Source organism: Lepisosteus platostomus, chromosome 6 (assembly GCF_059453375.1).
Source record: "Lepisosteus platostomus isolate fLepPlt1 chromosome 6, fLepPlt1.hap1, whole genome shotgun sequence".
In the NCBI taxonomy this organism is placed as follows: domain Eukaryota; kingdom Metazoa; phylum Chordata; class Actinopteri; order Semionotiformes; family Lepisosteidae; genus Lepisosteus; species Lepisosteus platostomus.
In genome coordinates this window covers 54671503-54684162 of record NC_142616.1, presented here as the reverse complement: position 1 = coordinate 54684162, position 12660 = coordinate 54671503, and the positions used below count along the sequence as shown (strand labels likewise).

At 35.9% G+C, this 12660-nt stretch overlaps 1 protein-coding gene across 3 annotated transcripts in view; it reads right to left on the bottom strand.

Moving 5' to 3' along the window:
- rad18 (RAD18 E3 ubiquitin protein ligase) overlaps positions 1–12660 on the bottom strand; it is a 59172-nt gene that overhangs the window by 19983 nt on the left and 26529 nt on the right. For 2 of the 3 annotated variants that reach the window (XM_088636378.1, XM_088636379.1), the window contains exons 10-12: positions 8568–8678; positions 3274–3393; positions 2099–2189 (exon numbers count right to left, since the gene is read on the bottom strand). In XM_088636378.1, coding sequence (XP_088492504.1) covers positions 2099–2189; positions 3274–3393; positions 8568–8678 — 322 coding nt within the window. The remainder of the gene's footprint in view (positions 1–2098; positions 2190–3273; positions 3394–8567; positions 8679–12660) is intronic. The other variant, XM_088636380.1, reaches the window with a different exon arrangement.

Sequence of the window (12660 nt, the reverse complement as noted above, 5' to 3'; positions counted from 1 at the left end):
ATGTAAGTGTAGGCAATTATTATTATTATTATTATTATTATTATTATTATTATTACATTTCACTTTGATCTTCTCTCTGTAACCCTTTAGACTGGTGTGGTAGATATAGTCATGTAAGTCTTATGTGCTTTTCACGCAAATGTTTACATATTGATAATTAGACACTTGACACTCCATAATTTCTTATAGCCTCAGGCGCCAGTTAAAAAATACCATATGAAAAGTCTCAGAAATGGAAAGTTCAGGCAACCAAAGAATCAAATGCTCCTGCATTCAGTGTGCTACATTACAATAATGTGGAAGCAGCAGTTCACATACTCTTTTAGTATTCTGGATAGTTATGAGCTGACTAAGATGCATTTAGCATTCTTCAGAATCCGTCCCCTCCCTTGATCGTAATCTTTATTATTCAGTGTCCTTTTTAAGCAGTCAAGTTACCACAAAAATCCCAAAGCACATGTCTCACACCCTACCCCAGCTTTCTCAGACCTGCAACAGGTAAATGCCAAACCACGGGAAAGAAACTGTGCAGGGCTGTTTATAGTACAAGTCCTCTGCCGTCATTTTTAAATATACTAACATCATGATGAATGACCCAACAGGAAAAAAAACAAACAAACCAAAAAACGTGAACACTTTTCTGATTCCATGATAAATTGCCAGATGACTTAGGACTTGAATCACTTATCTCCGGGTGATTTCACTTCAGAGGAATATTCCTTTCCATCGCATAAATATCCATGAAGAACAGTAAGAAAAACATGGTCACATAAGGATCATTTAATTCAGATCTGTTGAAAACCACAAACATCACAAATAAGTTCCTATAAATTCCGTAGTATTTTTTTTTACCTGTACACAAGGTTACAGGAGCTTGGGAAAAACAATAAGCCACAGAGGAGAAGCTCAAATGCCTGGATCAATAAATATCAAATTACTGGGATAAACAGATATAGAAGCTCTGGGTTTTGTGGAAGCTGAATCACTCAAAAGTCTTCCTTGTCTAAGACTTAAAAAATGTGAAGTGTAGAAAATGTAACCTTAGTGTCAAAATTCATGATTTCAATGTTAAAATATTTCTACTAAAGGGAAAAAAGTCAAAACCAATTCAGAATTATGAAGCAATAGGTGTCGAATAAAATTGCTTTTGAACGTAGAACATACCACCAAATTTCAAATATATAAAACCTATTCCGAGAATTTACCTATATTACGCTTTGACCTCTCAAAGCATAAAAAGTGTAGGCTTGTACAATGTGCTTCACTGAACAACAGAGAACTTGGACATTGAAAAATCAAAACGGAAATAGAAAAAAAATGAGAGGATTACTGATTGCATCATAAAAACTTGAAACTTTTATCCTGTATTGGAGCAGCTATTCAATTTTATGGTCAGTTAACTTTTTTGAAAATAAAACATGTACTTCTTATATTTAGAACCTTTTTGTATTACTTTATTAACAAGTGATATTCTAAGCACTTTATTGAACTTTTACACATTCAAACACATTCCATTCAAAGTTAAAAAAATATAGTTGCCAGCTACTAACCAGCCAAGTTTCAGGAAACTTTACAAACTGCAGTATAAATCAAAAAGGCCAAACTGCTTCCTACCTTTCCCTTAAACTCCAAACCTCTATCGCACTGTTGCTAACAAACCTGTTCAACAGAAACAGACAGCCCCAACACTAAATATTTAGAGACACTTAATATATGCTATATGTATATAGATGTATATAGGGGCAGAGCGGTGGCTCTGTGGCTAAGGATCTGCGCCTGTGCCAGGAAGGTTGCTGGTTCAAATCCTGCAGCCAGCAGAGGAATCCTTCTCCGTTGGGCCCCTGAGCAAGGCCCTTAACCCCAACTGCTCCAGGGGCGCTGTACAATAGCTGACCCTGCACTCTGACCCCAGGCTTCTCTCCCTGTCTCATGGAGAGCAAGCTGGGGTATGCGAAAAGACGAATTCCTAACGCAAGAAATTGTATAGGGCCAATAAAGTGATGTTATGTTATGTTCTGTGTTGATCTGACTGGAATAGGTATTATGAGTCAGACATACAAAAAACAATTTGGAAGTCTAAAGCATGGTTATATCTTACCTGCTAATGGACACTTCACTGACAGAAGGACTGGGTGGTCCAGGAACATGATCTAACGTGACATTCTCTTCATGGGAAACTTCAGATGATTCTACACAGGAAAAAAAGAGTTCCAAAAAGACCATTCAATACAGAACATGAGAAAAACATTTAAATGAGGCAAAGGCCTACTTGCCTCAAGATCTCTATGCTTTGTGTCAAATAATTTGGGGAAAGCTAGCTTTAGCCAAATATGGATAATATAGATTGCTGATAAAAATAAATTCTGCTTTCATTCAGGCCTAAACAATCCATTTTGCTTGAGTCAGCAAATTTCAGAAATACTGCAGGTCCTCTTCAATACAGTATATACACAAATATTCACATGTACTGTACATGCATGTTCATAAGCATATATAATATTCAGTAAAGCCTAAGAATGTGTTTATTTAAATGAATTCAAAAACAAAATACAAAAACCTTCTTGTAAACAGTAATTCACAAGCCACAAGTGTTTCAGGGAAATCTAATCAATCTGTACCAAGGGTTAAAAAAAAACATAGCGATGCAATATAAACTTCAGAGAATGAAGGAGGGAGAAATAACAGGGGGCTTCCAATATGAGCTGCTAGACAGAGTGTGATGATGTAGTAAACTTAAAACCCATTTCTGAAGCTGCTGTTTTAGCTCTGGTGAAATATTGTGCATTTTAGACTGCAATGCAGACTATTAATAAGAAATATTACCAGCTTTAAATAAAGAATAATGCATGATTGTGCTTTGTTATTCAATCCCTTTATGGTTAGTGAAGTTTTAACATTATTTGTGATACTGAAAATGACTGTTAGCCACTGTTAAATGATGGCCGCCTCACAGATCTTCCACATCAATTACATATTTACGGGTCTCGGTATGGACTGTCACAGTACAGTGTTGTACAGTGTAATAGCAGTTCTGGACATGGACCATAGAGTCTGTATGTTCTCCCAGTGTCTGCAAGGGTTTCTTTCTGAGTGCTCCGGTTTTCTCCAACAGTCCAAAGATATACTTTTAGAACTGGCTTCTGTGAAAATTGACCCTAATGCAAGTGTGTGTATGACTGTGTGTACCCTGTGAAGGACTGGCGCCCGGTCCTGGGTGTACCCTGCCCTGTGGCGAAATACTGTATGTTCTGAAGGTAATTCCCCTGCCTGTACCTGTAGAGCATTCCCTTTCGTGATCCATTTCCTCCTCTGGCTCCTGTTTCACCTGCTTTTTCTTATAGCGCCCTCTCACCTGTGCAATAAGTTGAGAGAACTCATCCTTGTGCTGTTTCCCTGCAACAAATCATAGCCACAACGCATTGATTACTCATAATAGATGCATGACATCAAATTCACGGTCTTTTCAATAGGCACTTTAATTAAATTTACAAGGGTAAAGAAAGTAAGGTGTTTTTTGTGAGATAATGGGATGCAAAGCGATGCTTTTAATCTCTCATGCTTTTAAGCATTCATTTCTCATTTATGCAGCCCTGTCCAAAAAAAGTATGAAACCACAACCATATTTTCCATACCCATTTATAAATGTTTAGTGCATTCATAACCAACACAGCTTCCAAAAAATCTCATTACAGTCCACCTACCATTTCATACATAATAAAGATTTGAAAAAAATATTCATTCAAGTGTTATTAAATATTTAGGGACAATGAGTTTTGTTCTGACAAATGAGTTTGGCACCTGACAAAACAAAAATTCTTCTGAATCAGTCTGAATCTCTCCTCACAACCTTCACACTACCACTCAGACCACTTTTTTCTGTTATTCCGTCACCAAAATTCAATAAGAGGTAGCCTTTAGTACTAACTACTAAATGTATTCATTGTTCTACAATAAACTATAAATGGCAATGGCACCATTAGGGAATACAACTACATAAATCAGCTACTTGAACAAACACGTTACACATAAAACACTGTCATAACACTTGTAAAGATAAAGTAGCAGTGAAAAGGTTTTCTAGGTTGGTAAACTCCAAAACCCCACAATAGAGATTCTACATTTGTACAGAACTGAAATGGAAAATAACAATGGCAATGGTTTCACTTATTTATTTCTCTAGACAGAAAAGAATGAAGCTTCTTATCTGCAAGAGCATCATTAGCCACCGACCATAATACAAGCCTGTCAATCCAAAGACTTGGATCACATGGATTATGTTTACTGAACATCATAAAAATAAGAGCTGCAAAAACAGTCAGAACACAAGAAAAAGCATACTGCTGCCTGCATATTGTCTGCATATTCACACATTCAGACACAGTTCTGGTGCCCAGAAAACAACTGACTTTTGTACAAATTCCTCATTTTGTTTGAATTAACCCAAGAATCTGTACCAAGATTACACCACAAAATAACATACAAAACGTTTAAAACAATCAGAACTAATAACTAAAAAGGTCCGTTTTAAATGTGAGCAAGTGGGCTTTGTTTTTTCCTTATTTCAATTTATCCTGAAAATTGTATCAAGTATTTGCACGTCTTTCTAAAGCTTGGAAGGCAAGGGAGCCAGGAACTATACATCCTAATAGTCATTTAGCATATATACTGTATATACAGCAAACTGACTGGAAATAAAACTTTATTGTATATATTGGTTTATATTAATTGTAAATTGATTATTACAGTATGTGTCATACTAAAGCAGTGCAGTTTTTATTTTGCATTCTTAATCTTATTCTAAATAAATCTGGTCACCAAGAAGAAAAGGTGTGAAGGACCTGTTTAGATAAAGAGATCACCTTGTATTGGTCCCGAATCCCTTAAAGACAGTATGAATTTCTGTAGTACTTTAACATTTTCATCAAGTGCATAATTCCCTTTTTCTGATGCTTTTTCTAGCAGCTGTATGGTGTAAAGATGAGTAGATTATTGAAAATGACAGCATAAACCTATGACTCAAATGCACAAACAGTTCTATATGTTGGGATAAACACAGATACAAAAATAGATTTAGATTAAAGGAAGAAAATGAATGTTTTGTGTTAGATTTGGCAGACCGACATGACTATTAGATTATGTTAGCGGGAATCAAAACAGAAACAAACAGTAACTGAAAACAGTTGTACACAAAAAGCAATATGGAACAGAGCATCCTCTTTGATGATGAAGACAATGTTATTTTCTTAATGTAACAAACATGAAAATGGACATGTGAGTTCATTTGTGAGTTAATCATTCCATTGAATTAAAACCATAACAGAAAATCAGTTTTTAAAAAGATACTTCTATAATGAATATATTCAGAGAAAGAAACGGAAAGAATAATTTTGTCCTAATATATTACATTTTAAAGCATACTATAACCGCAGAGCAAAAACCTTAGACACTTACTACTGTATATGAAAACGTATAGACAACATGACAAATGAGATTTGGATTAAACCTCTGGACATTATATTTTGCAGCTTTAAATTTGTATTATTAATTTTTAGTACAATTCACTTACTAAAATCTTTTGATCAGAACAAAGTCTCTTACCATATAGCAATACTACAAAAACTATCTCAGCACCAGGTATAAAAAGATGTGAAAACGATGACAGCACAAAGTTGCTTTTATTTCCTTCACAGAATAATCCTTACAATGCTTTACTACATTTGGAACAGGTTCCATCCAAAGCTACGTAGAGCTCTTTCATATTTCTAATTTTCTGTAGTGTACCATTCATCCATTTCCTAACTGTTTCATTCAATTCAGGGTCGCGGGGGAACCGGTACCTATCTTGGCAAGCAAAGGGTACAAGGCAGGATACACCCTGGATGGGAAGCCAATCCATCACAGGGCACACAGATGCACACACACACCAAGTAAGTTTTCCCAGAAGCCAATTAACCTACGAGTATGTTTTTGGACTGTGGGAGCAAACTGGACCACCCAGTGGAAACCCATGTGAACACATGGAGAACATACAAACTCCATGCAGACAGCGACCCCAGGTCTAGGATTGAACACAGGGCCTCAGTGCTGGAAGGCAGCAAAGTTAACCGCTGTGCCACTGGTAGCGCATAGTGTACCATTTTAAATAACACAATAATAATCTGCAATTTTTATCGAATTTTTTAGATGGACTTCAAAATCACAAAACGCAAAAACTTCTTTTTTATATTCATTTAGAAAAGCACCTTGGAGTTTCTTCCTCTTGTTGCACACAGGAATCTCAAAGATGGAACCTTACACATAAGTCTAATCTAAAAAGATATTGCTGCATTGGAGTCAGTCCCGAGAAAAGCAACTAGGTACCTTCCAGAGTTCATGGAAGTGTCCTAAACTTACTGGTTGAAGGAAGAGAACCTTTTTAGACTTACACAAGTGCAAACTACATGGAAATGCATTTTCCCCAAAATGTCACATGCTACACACATTGTTGACACCAACACACTGGATTGTTATGAAATATCTGGATTAGATGCTTAGATCAATTAGCTACTAACTACGTAACAGATAGATCGAATAGCCTCCTCTTGTTTGTAATCATTCTTATGTTCTTAATTTAAACGAACTATGTATGAACTGAAAGACAATACTGCTGTTTTTCCAATCCATGCTTTCAATTATGTGCTTTTAAGTGGTCAGTGTGGAAAGAAAAGCAGCCTTAATGCACTTAAATGGAATGTAACAAAAAATGTGATTATACTGACAAAAATGCGTGATGGTTTTAAGGATTAAAATCATTCCCAAATTACGAACGCTCTGTCCGTCTATGAAAACCAAGGGCTTGGTAAGAAGCAACTCCAACCCTGACAAAAATATGCATCTCATTAAACAACTATGGCAGCTACGATGCCGTTAAATAACTGTTGCATCATGAATTCTTGGAAAGCAAATATTTTGACTGGAATAATTAAAAACATTCTTCTATTTTCAGATTGCATTTCTGGGGCAATCTAGGTTCTCTCTGCTCACCTTCATCTGGAACATATTACCTTTTTTTATGTAATGCACTTGTTACAGGACATGCTAGAGGATTACACTTTTATTTTACTTTATAAGCCACAATTCTTCCACTGTGCGTAAATGTTTATAATATTTGTCAAATTCCATCACGCAAAAATACTCTTGGATATTTGGTAATTTCAGCAAAAAACTAACCAAAATCTTTCTTGAAGCCCACATGTTATATTGGAGATGAAATGGCTAATCACAACTACTTCAAATATGCACATGAAACATCCATTTTAAGGTATGAAGTGTACAATCTTTTACTCCTTGTACTTTAGCTTACTGCTCATCCACTGTTATGCACTATTTGGTACTATTTGACACTGCTGCCTCACAGCTTCAGGGTGCTGGGTTCAATTCTATTTTTGAGTACCTTTTTGTATGGAGTGGAAATATTCCTATGCTTTTTCCTGTACTTTGATTTTCTGTGCAGGTTAGGTTTGATTGGCTACTTCAGCACATAACACCTAGACCCCAGGATGAAGAAGATATCTGAAAGCTCATTATACAGCCCTCATACCACAGATGGGCAGATAATGGTTCTGGTGCTTCTGTGCCTTATGCTTGGATTGGAGTACAAATTCCACTAAAAAAAATTATCTTCTAATGTTAGCAAGCACCGAACAAAAACATCATTTTGAGCACCCCATTACGGTCAAATCTTTGGTGAAAAATACAGGGATGGTTAACTGCAGCTTTCTAAGGTTATCTGGTGTATGATCTTAAATGCCTAGTTTACAATGTATCCAATAAAATATGCAGTCTCTTAAAACCATGATGATTTTCACAACCTGCACCATGAGATGGGGAATTCTATTTTTCAATAGAAGGCAGGACTTGTTGAACATTCTATTTTAATAATTCTGAGGCTTTCTGTTGGATTTTTTAAAATTATACAGTGACTCATGCAACACTTGCATTCTTCCACTGTACGCTTCATTAGCAACAAAATCAGACAAGACTGCTTTTGAAATCTTTGTGAAATAGGAAACTTTTTATACGTGAAAAACAAAATCAACAAAAGAGGTTCAAAGAATACGCAGAGAAGAAGAAAAAAAAAACATGAGCTGGATTCAAAGAACCAGGACTAAATAATGCTCAATATCAGGTTGGGGCAAATGGGGACTTGAAGAGAAGGTTAGTTTGTACACAAACTAAGTGGACTAAGTCAAGTGCAGGAACAGCAAGGTCATGAAAGTACAGTTCAGGAAGATGGTGAGGTCAGCAAATGGTTTTTCTGTAAGACTTTTCTAAAACTATATTCCCAAGAGAGTTAAGGCATTGCAGGGGCCTTAGATGACATCCCAAGGGCTCTCCGCACGGTTTTCGCCTGCATTTCATAAAAACAATCCAAATGCATACCCGCAGACTACGTATTTGAAGATATGATTGGAAATAATATCCCTCCTCCCCCCTTTCAATGTCATTCCCAGTCATGGAATTCCAACATTTTTGTCTTTTACGGGAAGCATCATACCACAGATGGGCAGACATTCTTTGGAGCATACCCTTAGAAATTGGCTGTGTGACACCCCATGAAGGCCCCACATCCGAAACGTTGTGTTTTCTTTCTTCTCTTTTCACCATGGAATAAACCTTTACTTGTTCCTTCTTGAAAGCTATACAGTCAAACACAATAAATAATTAAAAAACAAATCTCTGTAGGTCCAATAGATAATTTAATTCTTGTATTTTACAGACTCATGTCGGCAGGCGATAATGCAACATTTGGAAGTGTATTTTTCCTCCATCAATTCTTTACCTCAAGAAATAAACCAGTAGTTCTATCATTTTCAGTGCAAGGCTGATCTTTCTCTGAAGACATTTTTATGTCATTGTCACTGCTCTGAACCAAAAAGACATTAATAATGCCTGGTGACAAGCTTGCAGACCTGTGGAGATTGGCTTCAAGAAGTGACATTACAAGATAAAGTTGACAAAAGGGAGTATCTAAGGTTCAACAGCTTGGCTTTCCTGATTTAGAGCTTTTGTACCCAATATTATCTTTGACCAAAATAATAAAATCTGAAACACTTCTTTTCTGTTTTACTTTTTATAGCTGTCACATTTACTTGAGATTTTGTTTACTGATTTTGTTAGTTTTTCAAGAGACTGGAAATTTACCAAAGCAAAACTGCTGTATTTCAGGATATGTGCAAGTCTTTGAACAGCTTGTAAAGAGTTGATTAATAAAGTAAGCTCCTGAATCCTAGATACTTCCATTAAAAATACTCTAGCTGATTCTGTAATGGGTCATAGATAATGATGTAAAAAACAATCATTACGAAATGAGACCTTGAACTTCATGACTAATAGAAATGAATACGCCATTAGTTCAGGCATACAGTACGTGCTCTTATGTCAGTTCATGTCTGAGCCTTCTAGAAAACGAAAGAATACATATACTGCTCTCAAAATGAGGGACATTTTTGGTTTTGGCAGATTTGTATTTGTCAGTGTTCTTTTTTTCCCCAATAAATCCAAAATCACATTTACTTTTAAATGTAGGCCCATCCAATGTGGAATTCCTAATTATGTATCCCCAAAATAAAAACAGAAAATAGACGAAAAAAAAAACTATACATTCATCCATTTTTCAACCACTTTATCCAATATGATACAAGGGGAGCCGGAGCTGGAGCCTAAGCCAGCAAGCAACGGGCACAACCAGGACGAGATACAAGTCCTTTGAAAGGCAGACACAGTCACAAAGGGCCAATTCTCCTAGAATGCAATTAACCTGCCAGTATGTATTTGGACTGTGGGAGGAAACGCATGGGAAAACAGTGAGAAAATACAACTTTTACACAGATAGCACCCCAGTTACAGAATTGAACCTACGGTTCCAGTGCTGTGAGGCATCAGTGATAACCGACTGCACTATCATGGTGCCTCCCTCTCACAATACAGCCATTCAACAAAATTTCCAGGGGACAACGGAACTAGAAACTTATACGTCAGCGCACAGAGTGCGCACAGCACAGAAGTTGTGTGAAGTGACCAGGGCTGAACAAATATTTAATTATTGCTTGTATCGCTTAAAAACATAGCAAGGACAAGGAGTTTGCAACTGCATGTAAGTTTCTGCCAGGGAATTAGACGAAATGTATTATCCAGTGAACATTAAGTTAACCTTAACTTAGAGAGAGATCTTCTTAAAATAAAAATACTATATGCATTCACAGGCATTCCAGTAATAAACTGACATCTCAACATGAAAGTAACCTACCGTGTGGTAAATGGTACCGAAGCAAGTTCACCAGATTACAGAACAGCTTCTACCTCCAGGCAATAAGACTGCTAAACAGCCAACCTGCAGCTCCTTTAGCAAATCACCCATAATGGCTACATGGACACACAGTTTTCATTGTATTCAGCATAACTGCACTACTTGGACATAATATATTGCATACACCATGGACACATAGCAGCTCTATTCATATTGAGTTTTATTCAATTTCTACTACATTATTATTTATTATCATGTAACTTTATTTTCGTAACCTTAATTTTGTGATTTTTGTTATTCTTGTGATTTTTGTGAGCTCGCACAAAAGACATTTCATTGCCAGCGACTACTACTGCACGCTGTATTGTTGTGCATTTGATAAATAAACTTTGATTTGATTTGAACAAATACCACAACTACACCTACAAAATAATATAAAAACAAACTAACAAAGTCAGTTGTCTGCAACAATGCATTATGCAATACAGCTGCATAATGTTGAACACATGAAAAGGAATATGATACAAAACAGAAGTAGTATTTTATTCATTTTTTAAACATGACTAACCTCTGCAATACTACACTGTCAGCAGGTCAAGGTGGTTAAGACGACATTTTGTGTGTTTTGTTTTAAAAGCCAAATTTTCATTTGAAATTCCACTTCAAGCATCTCGTTTGAAAGACTTAAACCACAACCAGTCAAAAAAATGAAGAAAAGCAATGTTCAGATGTGCAATCTAAACAGATTTGATAGCTTCTCAAACAATAACCACAACAAAGAGGAAAGATCCTGGATAAGAGGCTGTTTTTGAGGGTTTTTGTGTGATCACAGACATGTAATTTAATATTAAACTGGAAACAAATAAGATACATACAAGCTTTTATAGTAATTAAGGACAGTTTCATCCAGGCCATCACAATCTTTGCTGAACAAATCTGAATGTCACAACATTATTTTACTGAAATTATTTAAATGTTTTGGGAAAATAATAGTTTTTAATTTTAAATAAGTATAGAATACATACAATTCTATACTTAGAACATAAAGAAGAAACAGAAAAAATACTGTCTCGATTCCAGTATTGAAAAGAAAGAAATTTCTTTTTACAGGAGTGCAATCAGCCTTAATGCCCTAGGAAAAACAAAATATATATATAATCACAGAAAATATTTACTAAGGAGCTACGCTAGCCATGTCTAGAATGTCATTACGATTTTTTTTTCTCCCTAAGGACATGATTCTTAACTTAAATCAAAAGAACACAACAGAACATACAGGATCATTGCACTAGTGTATTTTCTATAACACTTGGCTGCATTTGGAAGCATTTTTCATTTCCCATGGTATACTTAAAATACATTCACATTTTAACTAACTTTTAAACTGTCAGTCTCACTTTGCTTAAAAACTCAATTTAAAAAGTAATGACAGCAATATCTGTACTAAAAATAATCCCCCAGGACCCAGGCAGGTATTTTTACAGCCTTCTCTTTTTAAGTGCAGGCAATGTTTATAACACTAGAATCATGACGAGCAGAACTGTGACTCATTGGTCTCAAGTGATTAATTAAGAATTTATCACTGCCGGTTTTCTATTCATAGGTCTACATACTGGTTCTAGATTAATGTTTTAAATTTCCTTCAAAGTAAAATCTGTACGTTACCGCTTTTATCATCTGCTAGTAAAAAAACAACGGCAGACTTTTTAGGTCATGTCCTTCTCATACTGTTGGTCATTACAATACTTGACTACAAATAAAATACTTGCTGTCGCAACTGGAAGTCAATCATGCCACTTGCTGTATACTTTAAATACATAAGCCTCAGGAGAAACAGCGAGAATGGATCCTGTGCTTTTGCAAAGGAAAAAGGAACTCATTAAATGCCTTAACATGCATTTCCCCCTCTAACATGGAAAATCTTTCAGAGGGATAAGCTCCCAGCTACCGTGTAAGCAGCCAGACAGAACATTGTAAGTGTTGTGGCCCTTTTATGTAATCCACCAATACTTTGGCCTTTGTTGCAGACCTCAAATTAACTTTGCTTGTTTATATGGAATACTATACTATATGGTTCAATATAAAGTTTTTAAGTGGTATAGTACATCATGTGAACTACCTACACCAGAACAGAGTTGTAATGGTGGTCTTTATGAACAGTGATGCTAGTTAAAAAGCAGAACCGGAAGTGTAGCCTGAACTCACGTAAGAGTTTGCAAGGAAACAGCTGTGGATGTAGCTGGCTTTCTTTGGTAACTTAATCGTCATGCTCTAAAGGGTAAATACAACCTAAAAAGTGTAAAGAATGACATTTTTACCCCATTCCACCCCCATATTTCACTGAACCGTGTATTTATTATTAATAGCTGTTC